The sequence below is a fragment of the Neophocaena asiaeorientalis genome, unplaced genomic scaffold (genome assembly GCF_003031525.2).
Source record: "Neophocaena asiaeorientalis asiaeorientalis breed wild unplaced genomic scaffold, Neophocaena_asiaeorientalis_V1.1 scaffold107, whole genome shotgun sequence".
Taxonomy (NCBI): domain Eukaryota; kingdom Metazoa; phylum Chordata; class Mammalia; order Artiodactyla; family Phocoenidae; genus Neophocaena; species Neophocaena asiaeorientalis.
Genome location: NW_020173110.1, coordinates 483,614 through 510,809, shown reverse-complemented (window position 1 = coordinate 510,809; position 27,196 = coordinate 483,614). Strand labels below are relative to the sequence as shown.

Genomic DNA, 27,196 nt, shown 5'->3' with positions numbered 1-27,196 from the left:
CAGGCTCAGCGCCCATGCCCCACGGGCCCAGCCGCTCCGCGGCATGTGGGATCTTCCCGGACCGGGGCACGAACCCGTGTCCCCTGCATTGGCAGGCGGACTCTCGACCACTGCGCCACCAGGGAAGCCCATAAGCAGTAATTTTTAATGTTTATTATAGTTCACACAATTTTTCATTTCAATTTCTGATTTTCCTAGCTGCTGCTATACCTAAGACCTATTCAATATTTTTAAAAATAGCACAGGAAACATGGAGCTTAATCTTGACCAGGTATAGAACCTATTAAGTACTCAATGACTAGCTGAATAAATGATAAATGCAATGATTTTTTTTATCATGATCTAATAAACCAGCTTCACAATCTCAGTTACCTTAGCTATAAAATGGAATACTACCCTCAGTGAAACAAGAATATTTTGCAGGGAACAAAGACGAGATCTTTGAGATAATCTGGACCTTTCAGATAGTTTAGATATTTTACATGGCCAGAAAATAGAGGCCTTTTTTCAGGTCACAAAGCTAATTAAAAGGCAGAACTAATATTAAAGAAGCCAGGTCTGTCTACTGACTCCTACTGGTTTAGTGTTTTTTCCATCACAAAATGCATTGAACCACATGTGGTCTCTTCAACTTAAATAAGCATTTGTGACATTACTCCCTATATTTAAACATATCTTACCTGAATCTGAAAACACTAAAGATGGTGACCTTTTTAAACTGGCCTCTTTTTTTCAATGGAGGGCTGAAGGCAATGTTTTCTAAAGGAGAACTTTCATTTTTTTCATATTCCCACCTCATCCCCCAAAATATTTAAGTCTAGAAGGGAGAAAAACAATCAATTAGCTTCCTTCTTATAAGAAACAGTATTTATTACAATAGTTAGAAGTAACTGGGTCTTTCAAATTTCAGTGTTGTATTTCAACATATTCCACTATTAGCCATATATCAACCTCAGTTAAACTATAGTACATTAGTTTTAGAATATTACGAGTTAAATAAGACCACAGCAAATGTTAAATTCCACTTACTTTCAGATGCCATTTTCTCAGTTCCTGTATGTTTCATTCGTTCCCAAGGATTCTTCTCACAATCTTTAATGTCAAAAAGTTCTTTTTCCTCTTTTCTCTTTTGTCTCATCTTGTCATAAGTAGATTTTGAAATAGAAACTTTAATCTGCAGGAAAAAGTTGAAATATCTGAAATCATTCAGGGAGTCTGACATTTAAAATAACTATCTTCATCTTAGACAACTGTAAGCTATACAAAATAAACTATACATTTCTTAGTCCTTATTTCAGTAATTCTAAAACTAAATAGAATTACCTAGTGCTAATCTCCAAATAAATTTGTGCCTGAAGATACTAGTTTGTTACTCCCTGAGGATATCCTAGGAAATTGTTGAATATATATATACACATACATATATGTATATAAAGTACATGTAGAGCATAAAGTACACTAGATACTTTACGCCAGAATGACAGCATATTTGGTGGGAAAGGAGAATAATCTATCATTTAAATGATTAAAGTTCAGGAATTTCAATTACACTGAGATTTAAAAAAATTTAATCAAAACACTTTCACTACCCCAAATCTGATATACACAAAACAATGATGCATCATTGAATTTATCCTAATAATTAGTAAATAACCTTACATCTTTTTCATTCTCAACATCAACACATGATGGAATACTCTGCTGGACTGCTCTTCCATAAATCCCTGATGGTGGTTCAGTACTTTTAACTGAAAACGTATCCCCATTTTCCACAGAAGATATCACTGATTGGCTGCAGGTTGCTGGTGCTGGGACTGGACTTCCAAATACCCCTGAAAGCAACCAACCATCAAACTGTCATTAAGTATTTATGTGATGTTACGCTGGACAGCAAAGTTTTAAGACAAGGCTCTTGTCTTCAAGAAGTATACGATATAGTTAATAAGAAAAACATGTTAAATAATCACAAAATATAAAAACACTCTAACAGGATGATAATATGAGGTACCACAAGACATTTCATGATAATATCAAATGAGAACACCATATTGTAAGTTCTGAGTTCACAAGAAAGAACGGTTGGGTGAGCTGGGGGTTTAAGATGGTTTCAAAGAGGAAGGATTTGAGCTGGGATTAGAAGACACAAAGAATTTGGATAGACAAGTGAGGAAGGAGGGGAGGACGTCCTATGAGATGGGATGCTCATAAGCAGAGCTGAACAAGTAGAAAGCATGTATGTGGACTGAATAAGTTTGGTTGGGCACAAGGCAAATAGAGGAAAAACAGAAAATAAGTTTACAAGGGTAGGTTAGAGCCTATCTGAGGAGGGACTTTTATTTTTTATTATATATTTATTTTTAAAATTTATTTATTTAATTTATTTATTTTTGTCTGCGTTGGGTCTTTGTTGCTGCGTGTGGGCTTTCTCTAGTTGCGGCGAGCGGGGGCTACTCTTTTTTTTTTTTTTTTAAAGAAGATGTTGGGGGTAGGAGTTTATTAATTTATTTTATTTAGTTTTGCTGTGTTGGGTCTTCGTTTCTGTGCAAGGGCTTTCTCTAGTTGTGGCAAGCGGGGGCCACTCTTCATCGTGGTGTGCGGGCCTCTCACTATTGCGGCCTTTCTTGTTGCAGAGCACAGGCTCCAGACACACAGGCTCAGCAGTTGTGGCTCATGGGCCTAGATGCTCCGTGGCATGTGGGATCCTCCCAGACCAGTGCTTGAACCCGTGTCCCCTGCATTAGCAGGCAGATTCTCAACCACTGCGCCACCAGGGAAGCCCGAGCGGGGGCTACTCATCGTTGCTAAGCTCAGTAGTTGTGGTGCATGGGCTTAGTTGCTCTGCAGCATGTGGGATCTTCCCGGACCAGGGCTTGAACCCATGTCCCCTGCGTTGGCAGGTGGATTCTTAACCACTGTGCCACCAGGGAAGCCCTGAGGAGGGTCTTAAATTAACTTAATAAGACTCTATCAAGCAAAGAAGTTAGGAAAGCTTTCTGAGCATTTCATTCTATTTACCAAAAATAAGATGTACACCCTCAATGTCTATCATCATATTCTAGTTTTTCAACTAGAATTGAAATTAAAATTAAACTAAAATTATATTGAAATTTAAATTAAATTTTAACTTAAATTAATTTTAATTTAAAAATAAAATTTAATTAAAAAATTAAAAAGGAATCTAGCTGGGTTGTTAATGAACTTGATGGGGAAATCCTTTCACAATGTATATGGATATCAAATCATCACACTGTACACTTTAAATATCTTACAATTTTATTTGTCAATTATACCTCAATAAAGTTGGGGGAAAAAAAACACTAGTTTTAAAGGATATTTGCAAATATGTTGTTCAAAGGTTTCCTAACTCCCCTAAAATATGTAAGAGATATTAATTAAGATTTGTCTAGTCTTTGCATGGGAGACAATACAATTATATTAATTTATATTGATGACAAAGTCGATCAATAAGGACTACTATTTGAATTTAAACTGTGGTAAAATGGTCTAAGCTATCCTAAAAGTGTCTTAGAAGTACCTAAACCCCACCTGTCACATAATACATCTCTGAAAATTACTGACATGAATTTACTGTTGTTTCATTAGAGGATAGAAATGTCATGTTACGTATTCACTTTTAATTCTTTCAATTTAACAATATTTTTTTTTTTTTCCCGGTACGCAGGCCTCTCACTGTTGTGGCCTCCCCCGTTGCGGAGAACAGGCTCAGTGGCCATGGCTCACCCCAGCCGCTCTGTGGCATGTGGGATCTTCCCAGACCGGGGCACGAACCCGTGTCCCCTGCATCGGCAGGCGGACTCTCAACCACTGCGCCACCAGGGAAGCCCCAATTTAACAATATTTTAAAAAGAAAGTTCTATTCAGCACCTGAATCACACTCTTCTCTATTCTTTATTGATATGCTTTGCTTATATGTGAAGAACATATTCAATTAAAAGCTAAAAAACTTTGAAATACCTTTTCCAACAACTACTACTGAGTCTTCTGATAAGGTATTTGTAGACATAAAGTCGAAACTGGAAATTTGGTGGAAATTTGATGATGACCCTGTAAATCCTAAAGAAACAAAAAAACCCACATTAAAAAATACATATTTATATTTCAGGATATCATAACATGATCTTTTAAAACTGAAAACTAACTTCATGCAAAGGATTTACAATTTATATATTTACCAATGTTCATTAACTCAATAAATATTTTTTTATTTATTTATTTTTTGTTTTTGCGGTAAGCAGGCCTCTCACTGTTGTGAACTCTCCCATTGCGGAGCACAGGCTCTGGACGTGCAGGCTCAGAGGCCATGGCTCACAGGCCCAGCCGCTACACAGCATGTGGGATCTTCCTGGACCGGGGCATGAACCTGTGTCCTCTGCATCAGCAGGCGGACTCTCAACCACTGCGCCACCAAGGAAGCCCAACTCAATAAATATTTATAATTAGAATACCTGGTTTGTCCATTGTATATTCTTGCCTCCTTTGTCATAGATTAATTGACTGTAGGTGCATGGGTTTACTTCTGAGCTCTCTATTCTGTTCCATTGATCTATATGTCTGTTTTTGTGCAAATACCACGCTGTTTTGATTACTGTAGTGCTGCAGTATTGTTTGAAGTCTCAAAGGGATATGCCTCCAGCTTCATTCTTTTTTCCTCAGGACTGCTTTGGCAATTCTGGGTGTTTTGTGATTCCATATAAATTTTAGTATTATTGTTCTAGTTCTGTGAATAATGCCATGCATATTTTGATAGGGATCACATTAAATCTGTATAGTTTGCTTTGGGTAGTATTAACTTTTAAACATTAACTCTTCCAATCCAAGAGCACAGAATAGCTTTCCATTTCTTAAAATCATCATCAATTTCCTTTATCAATGTTTTGGAGTCTTCGGCATATAGGTTTTTCACTCATTTCATTTCTTCATTTTGCCACACCATGAGGCATGTGGGATCTTAGTTCCCCCCCCAGTGATCGAACTCACGCCCCCTGCATTGGGAGTGCGGAGTCTTAACCACTGAACCACCAGGGAAGTCCAGTATTTTTTTTTTTGACGTGATTTTAAATGGGATTTTTTTTAACCTTCTCTTTCTGATATTTCATTGTTACTGTAAAAAAATATAACAGATTTCTGTATATTAATCTTGTATCCTGCTACCTTGCTGAATTCATCTATTAGTTCTAATAATTTTTGTGTGGAGTCTTTAGGGGTCTCTATATAGAGTATCATGTCATCTGCCAATAGGGACGGTTTTACCACCTCCCTTCCAATTTGGATACCTTTTGTTTCTTTTTCTTGTCTGATTGCTTCCAATACTATGCTCAATAGAAGTGGTGAGAGCAGGTATCCTTGTCTTGTTCCTGAATTTAGCGGGAAGGCTTTTAGCTTTTCACCATTGAGTATTATGTTGGCTGTGGGTTTGCTGTAAATGGCTTTTGAGATATGTTCCCTCTATACCCACTTGGGTGAGAGTTTTTACCATGGATGGATGCTGAATTTTATCAAATACTTTTTCTGCATCTATTGAGATGATCATATGGCTTCCTGTTGATGTAGTACTGATATATCACATTGATTGATTTATTATGATGAACCATCCTTGTGACCCTAAAATGAATCCAACTTGATCGTGATGTATGATCCTTTTTACGTATCGCTGGATTCAGTTTGCTAATATTTTGGAAAGTTTTTTTTTTGATTGATTGATTGATTTGGCTGCATTGGGTCTTAGTTGTGGCACACAGGATCTTTGCTGCGGCACATGGGATCTTTCATTGCAGCATGCAGGCTCTAGAGTGTGCAGGCTCAGTAGCTGCGGCGCAAAGGCTCTCTAGTTGTGGCGCATGGGCTCCAGAGTGCGCAGGCTCAGTAGTTGCAGCAAGCAGGCTCTGTTGTGGCTCATGGGCTCTAGAGCGTGTGGGCTCAGTAGCTGCGGCACACGGGCTTAGCTGCCCCGCAGAATGTGGGATCTTTTTTGGAGTCTTCGGCATATAGGTTTTTCACTCATTTCATTTCTTCATTTTGCCACACCATGAGGCATGTGGGATCTTAGTTCCCCCCCCAGTGATCGAACTCACGCCCCCTGCATTGGGAGTGCGGAGTCTTAACCACTGAACCACCAGGGAAGTCCAGTATTTTTTTTTTTGACGTGATTTTAAATGGGATTTTTTTTAACCTTCTCTTTCTGATATTTCATTGTTACTGTAAAAAAATATAACAGATTTCTGTATATTAATCTTGTATCCTGCTACCTTGCTGAATTCATCTATTAGTTCTAATAATTTTTGTGTGGAGTCTTTAGGGGTCTCTATATAGAGTATCATGTCATCTGCCAATAGGGACGGTTTTACCACCTCCCTTCCAATTTGGATACCTTTTGTTTCTTTTTCTTGTCTGATTGCTTCCAATACTATGCTCAATAGAAGTGGTGAGAGCAGGTATCCTTGTCTTGTTCCTGAATTTAGCGGGAAGGCTTTTAGCTTTTCACCATTGAGTATTATGTTGGCTGTGGGTTTGCTGTAAATGGCTTTTGAGATATGTTCCCTCTATACCCACTTGGGTGAGAGTTTTTACCATGGATGGATGCTGAATTTTATCAAATACTTTTTCTGCATCTATTGAGATGATCATATGGCTTCCTGTTGATGTAGTACTGATATATCACATTGATTGATTTATTATGATGAACCATCCTTGTGACCCTAAAATGAATCCAACTTGATCGTGATGTATGATCCTTTTTACGTATCGCTGGATTCAGTTTGCTAATATTTTGGAAAGTTTTTTTTTTGATTGATTGATTGATTTGGCTGCATTGGGTCTTAGTTGTGGCACACAGGATCTTTGCTGCGGCACATGGGATCTTTCATTGCAGCATGCAGGCTCTAGAGTGTGCAGGCTCAGTAGCTGCGGCGCAAAGGCTCTCTAGTTGTGGCGCATGGGCTCCAGAGTGCGCAGGCTCAGTAGTTGCAGCAAGCAGGCTCTGTTGTGGCTCATGGGCTCTAGAGCGTGTGGGCTCAGTAGCTGCGGCACACGGGCTTAGCTGCCCCGCAGAATGTGGGATCTTAGTTCCCTGACCAGGGATCGAACCCAGGTCCCCTGCATTAGAAGGTGGATTCTTAACCACTGGACCAAAGCAAAAAATATTTGCTAATATTTTGTTGAGGATTTGTACATCTATGTTTATGAAACATATTGATCTGTAATTTTCTTTCTTTTTTCTTTTCTTAATGTCTTTGTCTGGTTTTGGTATCAGGGTGACGGTGGCTTCATAGAATGAATTAGGGAGTGTTCCCTCCTCTTCAATCTTTTGGAATAGTTTGAGAAGGATAGGTGTAAGGTCTTGTATGTTTGGTAGAATTTCCCAGTGAAGCTGTCTGGCCTGAGATTTTTGCTTGCAGAGAGCTTTTTAAATTACAGATTCTATTTCACTTCTAGTGATCAGTCTGTTCAAAATATGTTTCTTCTTGACTAAATTTTGGCAGGCTGTATATTTCTAAAAATTTGCCCAATTTGTTGGCATATAACTCTTCATAGTATTCTCATGAGTTTTTGTATTTCTGTGGTATCAGTTGTTATTTCTCTTTACCTTCTTATGTTTTTTCGGGGTCCTCTCTCTTTTCTTCTTGGTGAGCCTGGCTAGAGGTTTGTCAATTTTGTTTATCTTAAAAACAAACAAACAAAAAAAACCAGCTCTTGGTTTTATTGATCTCTTTTTTTTTTTGATCTCTATTTATTTCCTCTCTGATATTTATTTATTTCCTTCCTTCTGCTGGCTTTGGGTTTTGTTTGTCCTTCTTCTTCTCCTTCTTTTAGGTGGTAGGTTAGGTTGTTTATTTGAGATTTTTCTTGTTTCTTGAGGAATGTCTGTATCGCTATAAACTTCCCTCTTAGAAATGCTTTTGCTACATCCCACAGATTTTGTAAAGTTGTATTTTCATTGTCACTTGTCTTGAGGTATTTTCTGATTTCCTCCTTGGTTTCATCGTTTACCCACTGGTTTTCTACTACCATGTTGCTTAGTATCCATGTGATGGGTTTTTTTCTTATTTTTCTTTCTGTGGCTGATTTCTACAGTTTCATACTATTGTGGTTAGAAAAGATGCTTGAAATAATTTCTATCCTCCTAAATTTGTTGAGGCTTGTTTGGTGACCTAGTATGTCATCTATTGCAGAGAATGTTCCATGGGCACTTGAAAAGAATGTGTATTCTGGGTTTTATCAATGTAGTGTCCTATAGATATCAATTAAGTCCAACTGGTCTATTGCATCACTTAGGATCTCTGTTCCCTTATTGACTTTCTGTCTGGAAATCTGTCCATTGATGTCAGTGGGGTGTTAAAAGTCTCCTAGTATTATTGTATTCCTGTCAGTTTCTCTCTTCATGTCTGTTAGTATTTGTTTTATATAGTGTATTTAGGTGCTCCTATACTGAGTACATATATGTTAATGAGAGTAATATCCTCTTCTTGTATTGATCCTTTTATCATGATATAATGTCCTTCTTTGTCTTTCTTTATGAACTTTGTTTTAAAGTCTATTTTGTCTTTAGAAAATGGACTTGAGGACATGGGGTGGGAGGGCAAACCTGGGGTGAAGTGAGAATAGCATCGACATACATACACTACTGAATGTAAAATAGTTGGCTGGTGGGAAGCAGCAGCATAGCACAGGGAGATCAGCTCGGTGTTATGCGATGATCTAGAGGGGTGGGTTAGGGAGGATGGGAGGGAGGCTCATGAGGGAGGGGATGTGGGGACATGTGTATGCATATGGCTGATTTGCTTTGTTGTGCAACAAAAACTAACACAGTACTGTGAAGCAATTATACTCCAACAAAGATTTATTAAAAAAAAGAAAAAAAAAGTCTATTTTGTCTGATATGAGTATTGCTACTCCCACTTTCTTGTTATTTCCATCTGCATAAAATATCTTTTTCCATCCCCTCACATTCAATCTGTATGTGTTCTTTGCCCTAACTTGAGTCTCTTGTAGGCAGCATATTGTAGGTTCTTGTGTTTTTATCCAATCTGCTATGAATCCGTGTCCCCTGCATCAGCAGGCGGACTCTCAACTACTGCGCCACCAGGGAAGCCCCCATTCAGTGTCTTTTGATCGGAGTATTTAGTTCATTGATATTTAAAGTGATTATTAATAGGTATGTACTTATTGCCATTTTAAACCTTGTTTCCCAGTTGATTCTGTAGTTCTTCTTTGTTCATTTCTTCCTTTTGTTTTTCCTTTTGTGGTTTGATGATTGTGTATTATGTTGGAGTTCCTTTCTTTTTGGTTTTTGTGAATCTATGTATGTTTTTGATTTGTGTGATAAACTTGCTGGGTAGAGTATCCTAGGTTGTAGTTTTTTCCCTTTCAGGACTTTGAATATATCATGCCACCCCCTTGTGGACTGCAAAGTTTCTGCAGAGAAATTAGCTGACAGCCTTATGGAGGTTCCCCTGTAACTGACTCTTTGACTCTTTGTTTTTCTCTTGCTGTCTTTAGAATCCTTTCCTTAACTTTTTCCATGTTAATTATATGTCTTGGTGTGGGTGTTTGGATTCATCTTGTTTGGGACCCTCTGTGTTTCCTGCATCTGGATATCTGTTTCCTTCTCTATGTTTGAGAAGTTCTCAGTCTCTTCAGCAAGTGGTGTTGGAAAAGCTGGACAGCTACATGTAAATTAATGAAATTAGAACACTACCTCACACCATATTCAAAAATAAGCCCATAGGGCTTCCCTGGTGGCGCAGTGGTTGAGAGTTCGCCTGCCGATGCAGGGTACACGGGTTCATGCCCTGGTGGGAGAGGCACAAACAGGGAGAGGCCCACCTACCGAAAAAAAAAAAAAAAAAAAAAAGCCCATAAAGACCTAAATGTAAGACATGACACCATAAAACTTCTAGAACAGTACACAGGCAAAACATTCTCAAACATAAATTGTACTAATGTTTTCTTAGATCAGTCTCCCAAGGCAAAAGAAATAAAAGCAAAAATAAACAAATGGGACCTAATCAAACTTAAAAGCTTTTGCATAGCAAAGGAAACCGTAAACAAGATGAAAAGACAACCTAGGGAATCAGAGGAAATATTTGCAATTGATGTGACCAACAAGGGTTAATATCCAAAATATACAAATAGCTCATAAAATTCAGTATCAGAAAAACAAACTCAAAAAATGGGCAGAAGACCTAAACAGACATGTCTCCAAAGTAGACATACAGATGGCCAACGGGCACATGAAAAGATGCTCAACATTGCTAAGTATTAGAGAAATGCAAATCAAAATCACAACGAGGTACCGGTCAAAATGGCTACCATCAAAAAGTCTACAAGTAATAAATACTGGAGAGGAGGTGGAGAAAAGAGAACACTTGTACATTGTTGGTGGGACTGCAAATTGGTGCAACCATGATGGAAAACACTATTACATGATCCAGCAATTCCGCTCCTGGGTATATATCCAGAAAAAAATGAAAACACTACTTTGAAAAGATACATGCACCCTGATGTTCACAGCAGCACTATTTACAATAGTCAAGACATGGAAAAAACACAAGTGCCCATCAACAGATGACTGGTTTAAGAAGATGTGATGTATATGTATATATTATATATATATATGTATACATACATACATATATACACATACACAATGGAATATTACTCAGCCATAAAAAAGAATGAAATATTGCCATTTGCAGCAACATGGATTGATCTAGAGAATACCATACTAAGTAAGTCAGAAAGAGAAAGACAAATATTATATGCTATCATTATATGTGGAATATAAAAAATCATATAAATGAATCCGTATACAAAACAGAAACAGACTCACAGACATAGAAAACAAACTTCTGGTTACCAAATAGAAATGGGAGGGAAGGGAGGAATAAACTAGGAGTATGGGATTAACATACACACACTACTATACATAAAATAGATAAGCAACAAGGATTTACTTTATAGCACAGGGAACTATATTCAATATCTTGTAATAACCTATAATGGAAAATAGTCTGAAAAAATATATATAATTGAATCACTTTGCTATATATGTAAAACTAATACAATATTGTAAATCAACTATATTTCAATTAAAAAAAGAAATCTAGTTCAGACTAGGCACTAGAGAGAAAAGAAACCTTGAAACACTTAAGGAATTTATACATGCCAAGGTTAAGAGTGGGAAAGATGGCACTTCCCTGGTGGTGCAGTGGTTAAGAATCCTCCTGCCAATGCAGGGGCCATGGGTTTGAGCCCTGGTCCAGGAAGATCCCACATGCCACAGAGCAACTAAGCCTGTGTGCCACAACTACGGAGCCTGTGCTCTAGAGTCTGCGAGCCACAGCTACTGAGCCCACGTGCCACAATTACTGAAGCCCGCATGCCTAGAGCTCATGCTCTGCAACAAGAGAAGCCACTGCAATGAGAAGCCCATGCACCGCAACGAAGAGTAGTCCCCACTTGCCACAACTAGAGAAAGCCCACGCGCAACAATGTAGACCTGACACAGCCAAAAAAAAGAGTGGAAAAGATATACAAGAAAATAATCACCACATGATAATCAACCAACAAAAGGATAACTTTGAAGGAAAGCTTCTAACCCCCAGGAACAGATCAAGTCAATTTTACAGCAATCTGTACTTTCCTAGGTTAACTTCTAGCTCAGTTTGTGATTATTTAATTATCCTCTCTCCTACTAGACTGTAAGGTCTATGGGAATAGCACCTATGTCTAGTTTTGATTATCATTCTTTTCCAGAGACCGTTAGTACAGTGCTTGGCACATAGTAGGTGCTCAATAAATGTTAGATGAATGTTGTAAGGCAGAAATAATGGAAAGCAAAATATAATTAATTTAGGGTCAACTGACAGAAACATCAGGTAGCCCCAAAAAGTGTTTGGTGACAAAGAGAAACAAATCTCAGTAAATGGAACTATTTGCTCCACAGTAGTTCACAAACATAAAATCTATACATAAACTATTAAGAGATGATTGATAATTAGACAAATCTCATGAGGAAACACATAAAAAACATATTTAAGTAGCTTAATTTCATTTATAAGAGAGGCTGACATAACACCAATTTTTGGTTGTTTTTATTTTTACCTTAACAAAACAAAGCTTTTTTTTTCAATCATATAATATTCGTTCTTGAAACAGGGGAGAGGTTCTGCTCCATATAATCCTTACTCAAGGACCAGGGCTCATGACCTAGAACATCAGAATCATAGTGGCAGGAGGAAGATGGAAAAAGAGAATCATGAACCTGTTCTAAAGCCCTTCTACCCACATGTCACTTCTGATTACGTTTCATTGGTTAAAGAAACTCATGTGATCATCTAACTGCAAAGGGTCAGAGAAGTGTATTCCTGCTGATTAGCCAAAAGGAGAACTGGAAATAATTAATGAGCAGCGATCATAACATCATTTTTAATGTTACTTTTACTTTTTACCCTACAGTTTCTTCTAAGCAAAGAATTACTGAAAGAAATATTGCTCAAATCTAACATATAAAGAAAAAATATGCTTAAAAGATTTTTTGCATATGAACTATCCTTATACAATCTTTTTTTGTTATTTCTGTCCCATTCATTCAAACAGAGAAAGAGAAAATATTAACTCATGGAATCTAGTTTGCTAACACTCCAAGCATCCATCTTAATCACTTTCTCAAATCATTAATTGGGGCTCCAGGTTAATATGCTAGAAAATGGGCAGGTTCAAAGGGACAACCAGCAGAGAAAAGGAAGAAGAGGTGGTTCTGAGAGCTAATCCTAAAAAAGTCTGAAGTTTCTTGTAAAAGGAATCCATTCACATTTGCCACTCATTGCCAATATTTCTTTTGGAAGGTTTTTTTTATTCCTTTTAGCACTGCACTCAATATTTACTTTAACCTGATTATTTGAGGATGCAAGTTTTGTCTGATTGTGCCCAAGGCCACACTATTAGTTTTGGTTGGCTCATCACCACTCCATTCATTTAACATGTGGCATGAACACCATTATATACAAAGCATAATAGGGATATAAAGATGACAGTATCTTAACTTTATCTTATACTACTCCAGACCAGAAACATGGGGAAAGCTTCCTAAAGAAATGGCTTTTAGCCAGTATTCAAAAAACAGACATGATCTGGACACATTAAGATTAGGAAAGGAAAAAAAAAAAAAAAAGATTAGGAAAGGGCATCAATGAAGACTGTACATACAAACCAAGAAAACTTCTAGTATTAAGAATTCTAGAGCATTTGGCATGAAAAGAAGTATAGTGAGAGGTAATTCAAGAAAGGTAAGCTGAGGCAAGATTATTAAGGGTCTTAAAAATTATGCTACAGAGTAGGAAATTTATTCTGTGAAAACCACTCAAGGTTTTGAGTATGGAAGAGATGATGACTGTACCTTAGAAAGATAATTCTGGAAGAGTATGTAGCCTTAATTAAAAAGAACTGAAAATAAGTGATAAAATGTCTTATCACAAGGCTACTGTAATTATCCAGGGAAGAAGTAATGAAAGCCCAAATTAAACTGAAAAGAATTGGTAAGATTGGTCACTGCCTGAACTTGGAGGATAAGGAGAAGTAGAAAAGATGACTGTAAAGTTTTAAGTTTTAAGTCTCCGTAACTGGGAAAATGGTAATGCTGCTAATAAAAATAGATAAAAAAGGAGGAGGAGCAGGTCCAGAAAGGAAGGTAAGTTTGGTTTTGAACATGTTTATTCTTGTTGGCCAGATAGACCTAGTATATGTTTGGTTTAGAGTTGGAAGTGTGAGTGTGAAGTAATTTTCTGGAATAGAATTAACTATTGATCAAAGATACAAATATTTTTATGAGTCTGTTGTCCAAAACAAAAAAAGCCACTGGCAGTAAATGAACATATTCAGCAATTATTTAAAAACAATTAAATTATATTACCTTTAGGAAGAAAAGTATTTTTACATTTGATTTTTTATATAAGAAATAAAATATGTAAGTAAATATGAAAAAACCCTGTCATTCTCTTTTGTAAAAACAATGGACAAATGATCTCTCCTAAAAAGAACAGATACTGTGAATTATATTAAGGATTAAATTTTAAGAAATTTACCAAAAAAACAAAAACAACAACAAAACACAAAAGGTTTCTAATCAAGTTCCCTCTTACTGAATTTGTGTTAGCTCCACAAAAAATATACATGTCTAAAATGCCTGATTACCTGCACATGTATGACTTAAGGTGACCAGAAACAAGAGAAGTTGACCTTACAATAACCAAGATTGCTACACACAAAAAAATGACAGCTCCTTACCTTTACTGGTAGGCCACAATGCTTAAATACAGGTGACTTCTATTTACTCTACTGAAATATTTATACCCTTCAAAATCACTCCCTCTTTGTTTTTTGACCCACCTCCTAGAATAACAAAACTAAAAACAAAAATAAACAAATGGGACCTAATGAAACTTAAAAGCTTTTGCACAGCAAAGAAAACCATACACGAGACGAAAAGACAACCCTCAGAAGGGGAGAAAATATTTGCAAATGAAGCAACTGACAATGGATTAATCTCAAAAAATATACAAAGAGCTCATGCAGCTCAATATCAAAAAAACAATAAATGCTGGAGAACGTGTGGAGAAAAGGGAACCCCTTGCACTGTTGGTGGGAATGTAAATTGATACAGCCACAATGGAGAACAGTATGGAGGTTCCTTAAAAAAGAGCTACCATATGATCCAGCAATCTCACTCCTGGACATATATCTGGAGAAAACTATAACTCGAAAAGACACATGCACCCCAATGTTCACTGCAGCATTATTTACAATAGCCAGGACATGGAAGCAACCTAAATGTCCATCGACAGATGAATGGATAAAGAAGATGCAGTATATATATACAATGGAATATACTCAGCCGTAAAAAAGGAACGAAATTGAGTTATCTGCAGTGAGGTGGATGGGCCTAGAGTCTGTCATACAGAGTGAAGTAAGTCAGAAAGAGAAAAACAAATACCATATATTAATGCATATATGTGGAATCTAAAAAACGGTACAGATTAACCTATTTGCAAGGCAGGAATAGACACGCAGATGTACAGAATGGACGTGTGGACATGGGGGAGGGAGGAAGGGGTGGTGGGATGAATTGGGAGATTGGGATCGACATATATACACTACCATGTGTAAAACAGATAGCTAGTGGGAACCTGCTGTATAGCACAGGGAGCTCAGCTTGGTGCTCTGTGGTGACCTAGATGGGTGGGAGGGAGGTCCAAGAGGAAGGGGATATATGTATACATACAGCTGATTCACTTCATTGTACAGCAGAAACTAACACAACATTGTAAAGCAACTATACCCCAATAGTAAAAAACAACAACAACAAAACAAAATCACTTCCTCTCTACCCTGAGGAAAAAAATTTAAATGCAGCTGAAATAGGATCTCTGAAAAAAACAGAGCAGTCATAGAAGTGCTGCTTGCTACTAAGTTTAAAAAAAAAAAAAAAGGAATGTAAATTATTAACAATGGTTAGTGATAACAAGGAAGCTTCCCAGGTTCTACCACAGGGAAATTATATTCCTGTTTCCACAGTTTTACTCCATAGTTACAACCTAAGCAGGCACCTGGGAGTCTTTTGTTCACATCATCTCTCCGTCGCATTTTAATGGTAAAATGTTTGTATGTGTGTGTATGCGTGTGTGTATCCTGGGGTTAAAGGTCAGCAGAGAAACCCTAGTTTTCACCTCTTGGGTAATAGCTTCCCTGCATTGGCTCCTCAGACAAAACCATAAATTAATATGTGAACCTATGTGTTCTCCTATTTGGCAAGATTATTCAAACAACAACACAGCAGCAGAAGGGTAAGAGGAAAAATATCAAAACTGAGACCTCAGTTAGTTTTTCTTTATTGGCATGCTTACAGAGAGACACTGAATCTGAAAAATGAACTTACGAAATTTACTAACCTTTTGTATGCTTATAATGTCTTGGGTGTTCCTTATTTTGTATTTTTAGAATACTAGGTGAAATGTCATGTGACCTATCATCTTCAAAATCACCATATCCAAACCCATAGTTCACACGTTGACCAATTATGCTTACATTGGATGTTGTAATCCCTATAAAATAAATAAAATACATAAAAATATTTATTTGAATGATGTAATACCATAGGTACATATCTCTCCTCTAAATCTATCTTGGCTTCTAAACCTTTAAAAAGGTTCAATAACATAATATTAAAAATTATAACATTACAGTAATTTTTAAAAGTTTTATCTTATTTAAAATTTTTATAATACTTTTACCTTACTAGCAGATCAGAACATTTATTATAAGCTATACTATCACATTTTACAAAAGAGGCTTTAAAATTACAATGAAATACAAAATTCAGTGTTTGAAAGAGATAATCAAATATATATATTTTAAAAACATGACAGGCATTTAATGTTTAAACGACACTTTACAGCAAAACAGAATTTTTTTAAATCTAGAATTTTTAAACTGCTTCCTGAGAGAGGCCTATATTCTCCATTTCTCTCTTTTCTCCCACTCTCATGGTCTGGCTTGTGAGGCAATAAACTATATAGGAAAGGAGCTCAGAATCTGGAATTATGCTTCCTGGCATTAAATCGTACCACTGCCACTTAAATTGCTGACAGAAGCTGGTCAAGACACTTAAGCTTATTTGTAAAATGGGGATAATAGTAGTAGCTCTTCCAGAACCTCTGTGAGGATTGAATGAAGAAAATGTAAAGGGGTTATTAGTACAGGGACTAGTGTACCATAAATATACAAATGTTATATTCCTAGTTAAAAACAAATCAAACCCTAATGTAGGCCTCCTTTTAATAAATACCTAAAATTTTAATCTACATTTGAATGTTTAAACTGAACACCCTATACTGATACTTTGCAGCTGTTAAAACCACAAAACTACTAAATGGAAAATCCTAGGCAATATATATTTAAGTCACCATCCATTTTTATGTATAGCTGCCATGTAAACCATTAAGTAATAACAATAAAATATAATTTGTTTTTAATACTGTTGAGGGTATTTTAATAAAAACAGGACAGCAGGGAGAGGAGGTGGCTGGTGGCCGCTGGGCTAGAGAGTACTGCAGAGTATAGGGCACTAAGTCAGATTCATTGAGAAAGATTTAAAAAATATCTGCTGTTAAATGATAGAGACCTTCTGGGCATAACATGGATATCTTTCTAAATTCTTCTTAATTTTGATAGTTAATTCATAAAGTAAGCCTCATAAAGATATTGGCTTTGGATGGAAATGCTTTCTACTAATAGTTGATACTAACGTAAAGCTACAGGAAAAAAGTTTGCTAAAACAACATTCAGGAAATTCAGCACAATGTGCTATAGTAGGTAGTAGTGGAATCTATGTGGAAATCTTTATTGGAAATGCTGGTGTGAAGACAGAATGAATTTATAATTTTTATGTAATTATTTTTGTTTTTATCTTCAGGTAGTCCTTATTCTGAGCATTACCATTTTTATGTTTCACCAATTAAACAACAATAAACTTGTAGAAATCGCTTGCTTACTGAAAACAAAACAAACCCTATCCCAAAGAAACAAAAAATGTAAACCCAAATTTATAAAATCCTAAACCATTAGCAACTTAACATTTTGGAAGCATATTAAATTTAACCAAGAATATCTTACAGTAAATACAATAATAGTGTTTCTAAAACTTGATCCTAGAAATACCTAACTTATTTGTTAAAAATGCAGATTTCTAACTCTGAAGATTGATTCAGTAGGTATAAGATGAGGCCCCAAAACCTGTATGTTATATGCATTCCTAGTGATTCCTAGGATTAGGCAAGTTTGAGAAACACTGACTATTAAACAAGTTTGGGAAACACTGAACATCGCATACAGAAGCGTGTATTACTGTAAGACCTATCACTCCACTAAAATTTAAATGACTCACAAGGTCATACAACTAGGGTCAGAGGGAAACTCAAATCTCGGTTTTCTAAATCTACCCTTCTCTAATTCCAAGAATATTCTTCCAAAAGAGGGTTCCATTTTTATAAACTAGATACAACCTGGCAACAAAGTGTCTCTTCAAACTTATATAATTATTTGTAAAGTAATAAATAATTTATTAGGATAATCAGCCTTAAAAAAGAATTAAAGAATAACTTTATGTATTATATTTCTTTGGGTCTTCCCCTTTAGGAGAACAAATACTTACCAAGTGCCCACTATGTACTAGGTGCTTTATATATGTTATATACTTAGATCTTCACTACCCTTCTCAAGGTTTACATCATCAGATGAGGGAAATAGTTTCAAAGCAATTAAGTAACTTGCACAGAGCAAGAATATGATTATTAAAATATCAAACTGGGATTCCAGCTAGAGTCTTTCAGACTCCAAAGCACATATACATTGCCTTCCTGTGCCTAGTAGAATAACTATCTCTTAGTCTAACACACAAGCTTTGTGGAAGCCAGTATACCAGACACACATAGCTGAGTTGGGCTTTTATAATTATGACAGGCACTTGTTGGCAATCAGGGGTAAATAATCTCTGGGGATCAAGAATCTGAGAGTCCAAAAAAGTAAAATACTTTTTAGTTATATAGTGTAATACCACTATAAAAATGTCAGTGCAAAATGTAATGATATTACAAAAGAGGTAATATCAATTTTATTTGTGAATTGGGAAGGCCTCCCAGAGAAAGCAACTGAGTTGTTTTCACTGCTGAATGGGTTGTGGTGTGGATTTGAGTTCATCCAGAAGAAACAGTATGTGCAACTGCAAAGAGACAGGAAATGGTACTGAAGGTGGTTTGATTTAAATGGATCACAACATACAAAGCAGGAAATGAAAATGAAGCTGGAGATGTCTGCACGGCTCTGATCAAAGAAGAATGCTCTGAATAAATTTAGGCTAGGCAATATAGCCAGTTTTGCATTATGGGAAAGGGATTGTAAGTGGACGAGACTGAAGCTGGAGAGAAATGTTAGGCGGCTAGGTAAAAAATGAGTAAGAGTGATAGTGGGAATTACAAAGAGATGAAATTAAGATATATTTAGGAGGAAGAAATTTAAAATCTTAGCAAACAGTTAGATACACACACAGCTTTTTAGGAAAGTAATTATAAGGTAAACCTTAAGGTTGTTAGGACTTTCACACTGAGATCATGCAAAAATAAGTATCATATCCCAACTTGCTATAATTAATTCATAATTCAATAGTTTTACAAATCATAAAGAACATATAGTTCCCATCCTAAATTGATCAGAATTCAAATATTTTTCTAATTTATTACTAATACCTGAACCTATTTTCTAAGAACTACTGTTATAAATTAGTGATTTCCAGGTTAGTTTGTAAAATGCTTAACACAAGATATTTACACTAGTTAAATATTATTTTTAAAAGAAATTGTCTTTTGTGGCCCCCGGTGGTTTCTAAACTATTCTGCACTTTAGAATCACCTAGAGAGCCACCTAGAGAGTTCTCAAAAACTTTGATGGCCAGGTCACATTCTGTATCAATTAAATCAAAATGTCCTGGTGTAGGAGCCAGACCGGGTAACTTATGGGTTTAAAGGGGTATCAATTATTCAGGTAAGTATTTTTTCTTCCAAGAATAGTAAGTATTCTTGCCAAAATGGCCTTTTAAGGAGTTAAGAAGATGGTTAGTCTTAATTAGTAATTACAAAAATTCTAAATCTAAAATACATTTGCCATCATCTTTTTTTTTTTTTTTTGCCATCATCTTTTAATCATTTAAAAATCATACTTTCTATAAAACATATTTATAAAACAGTCATAGAATACCTGCACTGGGGCTTTTTTCAGCTACCTGAGAGTTCTTATTCTTTGCAGAAGAAAGTCTTGTTAGACAAGGTTTTGATCCAAATGTTGGAAATATGTCTGACCTACAATGAAACAAAGTAATTTCAATAAACATTGAAGATCTAGAGCTATTCAGCATTTTTATATCAAACATTCTCTATACTTTTATTAACTCACTAAACTTTGATAGTGAGGCAGCAACAAATATGATAAACTATGGCTAAGAATATTTCTTATTGGTATTCCTATTTCACCTTTTGAACTTCCAACCTTTTCAACATATGGTCAATCCTTAATTATTCATGAGAGGATTACCAAAGGAAATGAAGACACTACAATTTGTGCTGTTTAATCTTTCTTTGGGTAAGGGGAAAAAAAAAAACCTGACCCAAAGACAGTCCATTCCAGAACTAAGCCAAATGATTCTAATCATCTAGTATATTATCTACCTTCATATATGATATAAAAATAGGGACTTAATAATATTATAAGAGATCAGCAACAAGTGAGTTTTAGCAAATGCCGCTTTCTTCAAGGACTATTTTTTGCTATACTTTCTTGACTTCATAAAGGCCTACAGGCCTTATTTCACAAAGAAAGTAAACTGAAGAATATTAAGTCTGTACATAAAGGGAACTGTTTAAAATCAGTAAGAGCTAAAATGCCAATAAGTCAGTGATGGATATTATTAAGAAGAGATTTTACAAAGGAGTACAATTCTTAGTAGTTGGGTAGGCATATTTGTTAATTGACCTAGTGAGAAATCAATGTTAAATATTTTAAGAGTAATTTCTCTAGACTAGATGACTGTCAATTTACATTTATATTGAGTGTATTTGACTTAGATGAAAGAAAATACTTCAGTCTCTAGAAAAGTGGTTCTCAATAATTTTTCCTTCCCAACCCACGTAAGGATGAAAGCCCTGCACAAGCAGTAGTGACTTTCTTTGGCCATGATTCTTAAGGCAGGATGTAAGCTGGTTGAGAATAATTGCTCTTAAACTAATAAAATAAAATGTGGAAATAGTAAATTCATTAAAGATAATTCAGTCCATAAATGAGGGTATACTGAACTCCTTTCTCATGGAGTTTAATATCTGAAGAGAATAACTCTATGAAACAATATTGCGAATAGTGAATTCTAAATGTTATATCAACAATATAAAATGAACTTTTCTTCCCAATTGCGTTCCAGATTACTTACAGAACCTTGAAACTGTAAGACTATGTAACATAAACTTTCACATTCATGTAAGATAAAGGAAAAACTTTAGGTCTAAGAGATAAATGTATATATTTTAAATGTCTGGTAACTTAATGTAAACATAATTACTTCACCAGCCCACATAGCCATTCCAAATTAATTCTATAAATATATTGCATTATTCTACACAGGTAATTACAACAAAGGAATTTCCAGTAATAAAATATTTCCAACTGCAAAATAAGCTGCTGTTTCAGCTAAAAAATGTGGGGAAGGAAATCATGGAATGAGACAAACCTCTCACAATGGGACACAAAAATTTGGTTTAATTCTATGAACTGCTGAAATAAAACGCCCTTTTACATTAATGTTCAACAGAACATCATCTCTCCTTGGATTATGTAATCTCTACCTATTAGAGGTTCTAGTTCACTTAAGTAAAAATAATGTAAATTTGATTTTAAATATTTACCTCTATATGTAAACATGGATAAAATCAAAGGAAAATGAAATTAAACAGACTGACAACACCAAAGGTTAATACGGATGTAAAACAACTGGAACTCTCATACATTGCTGACAGGAGTATAAAATTGCACAAGCATCTTAGAAAGCAGCTTAGCACTTATTTAAAAAGTTAAATGTCCATCTACCCAAGACGTAGTAATTCTACTCCTAGGTTTTTGTCTAAAATAAAGAGGAATACACCTGAAACACAACACTGCAAAGCAACTATAGTCCAATATAAAAAAATAAAATTTAAAAATAAAATAAAATACAGTAAAGAGGGAAAGGATTCCCCAAAATTCTAGAATAGGGTCACAGAGATTTTCAGAAATCAAGGTAGGATCACTGTTTAAGATTTAAAGGTTATTGAGGGGGCTTCCCTGGTGGTGCAGTGGTTGAGAGTCCACCTGCCGATGAGGGGGACGGGTTCGTGCCCCAGTCTGGGAAGATCCCACATGCCGCGGAGCAGCTAGGCCCGTGAGCCATGGCCACTGAGCCTGCACGTCCGGAGCTGTGCTCTGCAGCGGGAGAGGCCACAACAGTGAGAGGCCCGCGTACCGCAAAAAAAAAAGGGTTATTGAGGTAATCTGGAAAAGTCTGTCGAATTGCTATGCTGTCAGTATGGGGTGACCAGGACTCTAATTCTAGCACTGCTGCGGTAAGGAAACTCCTGAGAGGGCTGCAAAAGCTACTGCATGGAGTCCTAAACTCGCACAAGATAATGGAATAACAAAATATAAGAAATAGTTGGGTAATGGCTGGGTGGAATTTATCCATCGATTAGAGGAAACTGGTGCTGAATTTTAAACGAAAATCATTAAACGAAAACAGTAATATCAGCTATTGGTCAATCGTCAGAGTCAATGATACAGAAAAGAGCTAAAGGACAAGGAATATTAGAATAAATCTTAGGCATAAGAATAAGTGGGGCTTTGGGACTAGGATTTATATTAATTTAGTTGGGGTTATGCTCTGTCTCTCCACCACCACCCCAAACCAAAACCAACCAAGGTAATATCTGTAAATTTTCTGTTGTCTTTTAAATGTATTTCAACGTTTCAAAAACTAGAAAATGGTCTTAAAGTTTTTTTTTTAATATGATATTAGAGCTTCAGACTACAAATTACAGATCAGAATTCATTTAACATATCAAAAAATAAAGTACATTATTCTCTTCCCCTGGGGAGTTGTCGACAGAGAAGAAGTCAAAGATTCTTGGCTGTAAACTCCACTTTCACTGTAAGAGCTGATGTTTGGAGAGGAAGATCGAGATGCAGAGTCCACAGTCAAGTCGAGCTTAATTGCAGAATCAGGGCTTTCAAGATCAGAAGTACTGCCACTCAGTTTTGCTCTTTTCTTAGCTGCACTATTACGAAGGGACCTAAGAGAGCTCTGCATCTAAAAAAAAATTAAAACAATTAACTTTACAAAATAATTATATAAGTAAAAGTTATCCTTAAATTTCAAACTCCAATAACTATACCTAGCTAGCCACTCTTCAATCCAATACTAACAAGATGGATGTTAACATATCTGTACATAGTATAAATACAGATTTCATCACTCAGGTATTTATTTATAAACAACTTCCTAGATTATAAGTTCCTTAAGAGGAAGGATCTCAAGATATTATTCACCATGGTACTTCCAGCACTGGGTACAACGACTAATATATTGTAAAAATTCATTCATAGGTGAATCATTGAATCAGATAGTAGCACAGTTAAAGTCACAGAGGTCCATTTAACCTTAGGTCAACAGTGTGCTGATGTGGCTATTTAGAAGTTCTATGAGAAGGTCAGCAAAAAGTAATCAGCTTTCTAAATTTGAAGTTTACATCAAGCTTGCCAGTGTTAGAGTTCAGAGAATAACAGATCATTGTATGTAACTTCTGAAGACAAGTATTTATAAAAATGCAGAGTAGAAATCTTTATCACATATATATTAAGTTTGGGAATAGAGCCTTGAACAAATTAAGGAACTCAGAAATATACATAAGCTGTGTTTTGCTTATATTTTGATTATAACAATTATAATAGTTGATTTGATAGTAGAGCCACTTCCCTAGTAAATCCTTGGAAGGTTGAATATCCAAAAACATTAGTATCCACCTATATTTACTAATAATTATAAAAAAGAAATTACCCTTTCAATTACCCACTAAAAGGACTATTTTTAAGTTATCATAAAAAATATGTAGGATCAGATGAAATTTATGAGTTACACAGGAAAATGCCTCTTCTGTAAGTTTGTTTCCTGTAAATAAATTCCCTTCATAGTAACATTGGACTACAACTGGAAAAACAAAAGCAAAAAGAAAAAAACAAGAAAAGATTTTACAAGCAATTAGAAGTTGGAATGACTAATTAATTCATTAATAACCAATTTTGATTCTTTATAAGTTAGTTTTACACATGCTTAATGTTAAAGAAATGCTTTTTAAATGAATATGCATTAATTTTTTTTGAACAAACTATCAGAACATGATGCCTTACGTCTTAAAAACAGGCTAAAATAAGACCACAAAATATCATCACTGGGTGTTTCAGTTTACATATTTAATGTAAAACACTTTTCAACCTGACATCAGGCAAACTGAAATGATAAAAAGGAAGCATCTGTGGAAATACTGCTCTGAATCCAAAGTAACATAGCAGCCACATCCCTTCTCTGGCATAATTAATATGTAGAGTTATCATATTGGCAATACATTTTTATAGTATAAATGGAGTGATCTAGGATTCAAAGATGAAAATACAATATGCTGTCAATTTCATAAAGATAAATAAACTTGCACGTATGCACAAGGAACATGCTCAAGAATGTTTACTGCAGCAGTTTGCAATAGCAAAAGACTAGAAATAAGCCAAAATCAATTATATGAGTACATTATAAATATATCAAAATACTACTATAGCAATATAAAAAGTACATAAAACACAAACTAACGGTAACAGTGGTGCCTCCAGTGAAGAGGAAAGAGAAACTGGATTGGGGAGGGAACTATGTTATGTTTCATTTATTAAAAAAGTAGGAAACAAAAACGACAAATTGGTTCATTTGGTAGTGCATGGGTATATTGCTATATTATCTGTACTTTTAATTTGAAAAGGAATAATATATGCACAGAATACTGGAAGGAAAGACATTAGAGTGACACTGATAAATTATTCTGGGTAGTGGAATTTGGTGTGATGAATTTTCTTCTTAATACTTCACTATAGTTTCCATGTCTTCTATTGTGAACATAAAATATTTTTACAAATAAGACACCATGTTATGGGATAAAAAGTACTTGATTTTTCCTTAAATAACAACTATTATTTAGAGACAATTACAAGCATTTAAAAATTACTGAAAATATTTGGTTCTAACCTCTTCTTGATCCAAATCTTTATCCCTGATATTTAATTCTGAAAGATCAATTGTAAGACTATCTTTTTCACTCTTCCAAATGTCATCTGGCTCTTTCTTTTTGGGTCCCACTGTACTTAAATCAGCTTTGTCAGGCAAAAGGCTGATGCCCCGTGGTATGGGAGGTACAGGCTTGGTCCCATTTAAGCCTCGTCGGGAAGATGGTGATCTCACCAAGGCAGGTGTAAGTTGAACTGGAGAAGGTTTCTCTTGAGAATTTTCTGCTGCATGAAAAAGACATATTTTATTCTTTTTTTTTTTCAACTTCAAGTTGAAAAACAGTTATCGATAGCATTAAAATCACAAGTGTTTAGAATTAGGTGTTTTTAAAATAAAAAGCACATTATATTTTACTAGAAATAAAGATTGCTACTTGAGATAAAAATATCAGTGTCCCCTAAAAAGTATAACAAAAAATGGACCACCCAAAATCCTTTCATATCAAATAAAAATATTATATACCAAGTGAACCTTCTTTTTTTTTTCGGCCGTGCCGCATGGCTTGTGACATCTTAATTCCCTGACCAAGGATTGCACCCGCGCCCTTGGCAGTGAAAGCATGGAGTCCTAACCACTGGACCGCCAGGGAATTCCATGAAATTTCTTCATACACATCATCATGATTAATACTTGTAAAGTCCGTAATAAGCTAGGAGGGTTAATTATCTGGCTTGATATAACTATGTAAGCAACACTTGAATGACTACTATGTGCAAAGCAGTAATACTGGGCACTAGGGAACAAGTTGAATAATGTCTCAGCTTTCAATACAATATCTGATTTTGGAGGAAAGACAAATACAGAAATAAATTAAAGAAGAGAATGAACACTCAGTGCTAAGAGAAAGTAATAAAATCATCTGACTATGCAATAAATTGACCTTATGGTTATAAACTGGAACATTTGTGTTGTAGGGTAGTTTAAAGGTAAAATATCTGATCTCAGGGGCTAGGGATAGGAAAGCATTTGGGACATGGGGCTTGCCTTTAAAAGACTTCTTATTTTGAGACTGAATCTGTCTTAAGTAAGCTAACATGTTAATTTTATGATTTTGGACTGGGCTATTGTTAAGAAAAGAATATTTTAGTTAATAACAAGTAGTAGAAAAACCATCAAAATAGTTTTAACAGAGAGTAAATAGTCAATAAATGTCGAATAAATACTAGACATTATAGTAAATATATGAATGATATTTTATATTTGTAAAGCTAAAACTTGTTAGTAGGATCTCAGGCTGTTCATGTTCATGTACCTTATAAAGCATTATTATTTGTTTAGTTCCGAAAAAGGATTCTGAAGTGCCAATATAAGAAAAAAAAAGAAATGAGAATTTCAATTGCATTTTATATTACACATTTGATCTATTTAACTTTGTTAAATATTTTCTTAAATATTTACTAATTCAGAGAAATAAAACACAATTTACCAGCTTTTAAAGATCTAACAACCCGAACTTCAAAGTAATTATTCGAACATACAAATAAATTTGAACAAAGTATTAATTTTTACCATCATGTATACCTGTAGGATCAGATGACTTTTGGCTGACAAACTTTTTCTGTGGACTTGGCTTTGAAACTCCTTCAAAGTTTTTAAGAGGCCAGGAATTTGAGAAATTAACAGAATTATCTTGGGACTTCTTTGGAGATACAGTAAGAGACGTGTGCTTTGGACTAGCTCGAGGTGATGAGAGAGGATAGGATGGAAGAATGAAGCCTCCTGAACTTGGATTTGGACCAGAGTATGATGAAGTCCGTTCTGTCTGACTACCAAATGTTTGCTGTGTCTTACTGCCAAAATTTAGGCTAGCATAAACTGCAATAAAACAAAAGAGAATGTAATTTATTTATACACATCTTCTAAGAGTTTTAAGTTTTTTTGCTTTTCACATTCAGGTTTTTAATCCCATCTGGCATTTATATTTTTGTATGATGTGAGGTAAAGACCTAATTTAACTTTCTGCTATATAGTCCAGTTTCCCCAGTGCCACTTTTTGAGCCACACATTCTCTTTCATCTATAAATCTCCCATATGTATATTTAGGTCTATTCTTAGGTGCTTCTTATTGGTTGCCTTAGTCTTTTTGTCTGTTCTTGTACTAGCACCACAATGTTTTATTTATCATCACACTGATAGGTTGAGTCTCCTTCCATTTTTTCCCCAGTTTTATTGAGAGATGGCTGACATACATTACTGTGTAACTTTCAGGTAAACGATTATCAAAATTGG

General features: G+C 35.4%; 1 protein-coding gene across 1 annotated transcript in view; it reads right to left on the bottom strand.

Moving 5' to 3' along the window:
- The window catches only part of TOGARAM1 (TOG array regulator of axonemal microtubules 1), an 85,331-nt gene that overhangs the window by 31,183 nt on the left and 26,952 nt on the right, over positions 1 to 27,196 (bottom strand). The window contains 8 exon segments of the mRNA XM_024743436.1: positions 1,030 to 1,174; positions 1,660 to 1,832; positions 3,976 to 4,074; positions 15,966 to 16,118; positions 19,825 to 19,925; positions 22,719 to 22,951; positions 24,929 to 25,191; positions 26,477 to 26,782. Of these exon segments, the coding sequence (XP_024599204.1) occupies positions 1,030 to 1,174; positions 1,660 to 1,832; positions 3,976 to 4,074; positions 15,966 to 16,118; positions 19,825 to 19,925; positions 22,719 to 22,951; positions 24,929 to 25,191; positions 26,477 to 26,782 (1,473 nt within the window).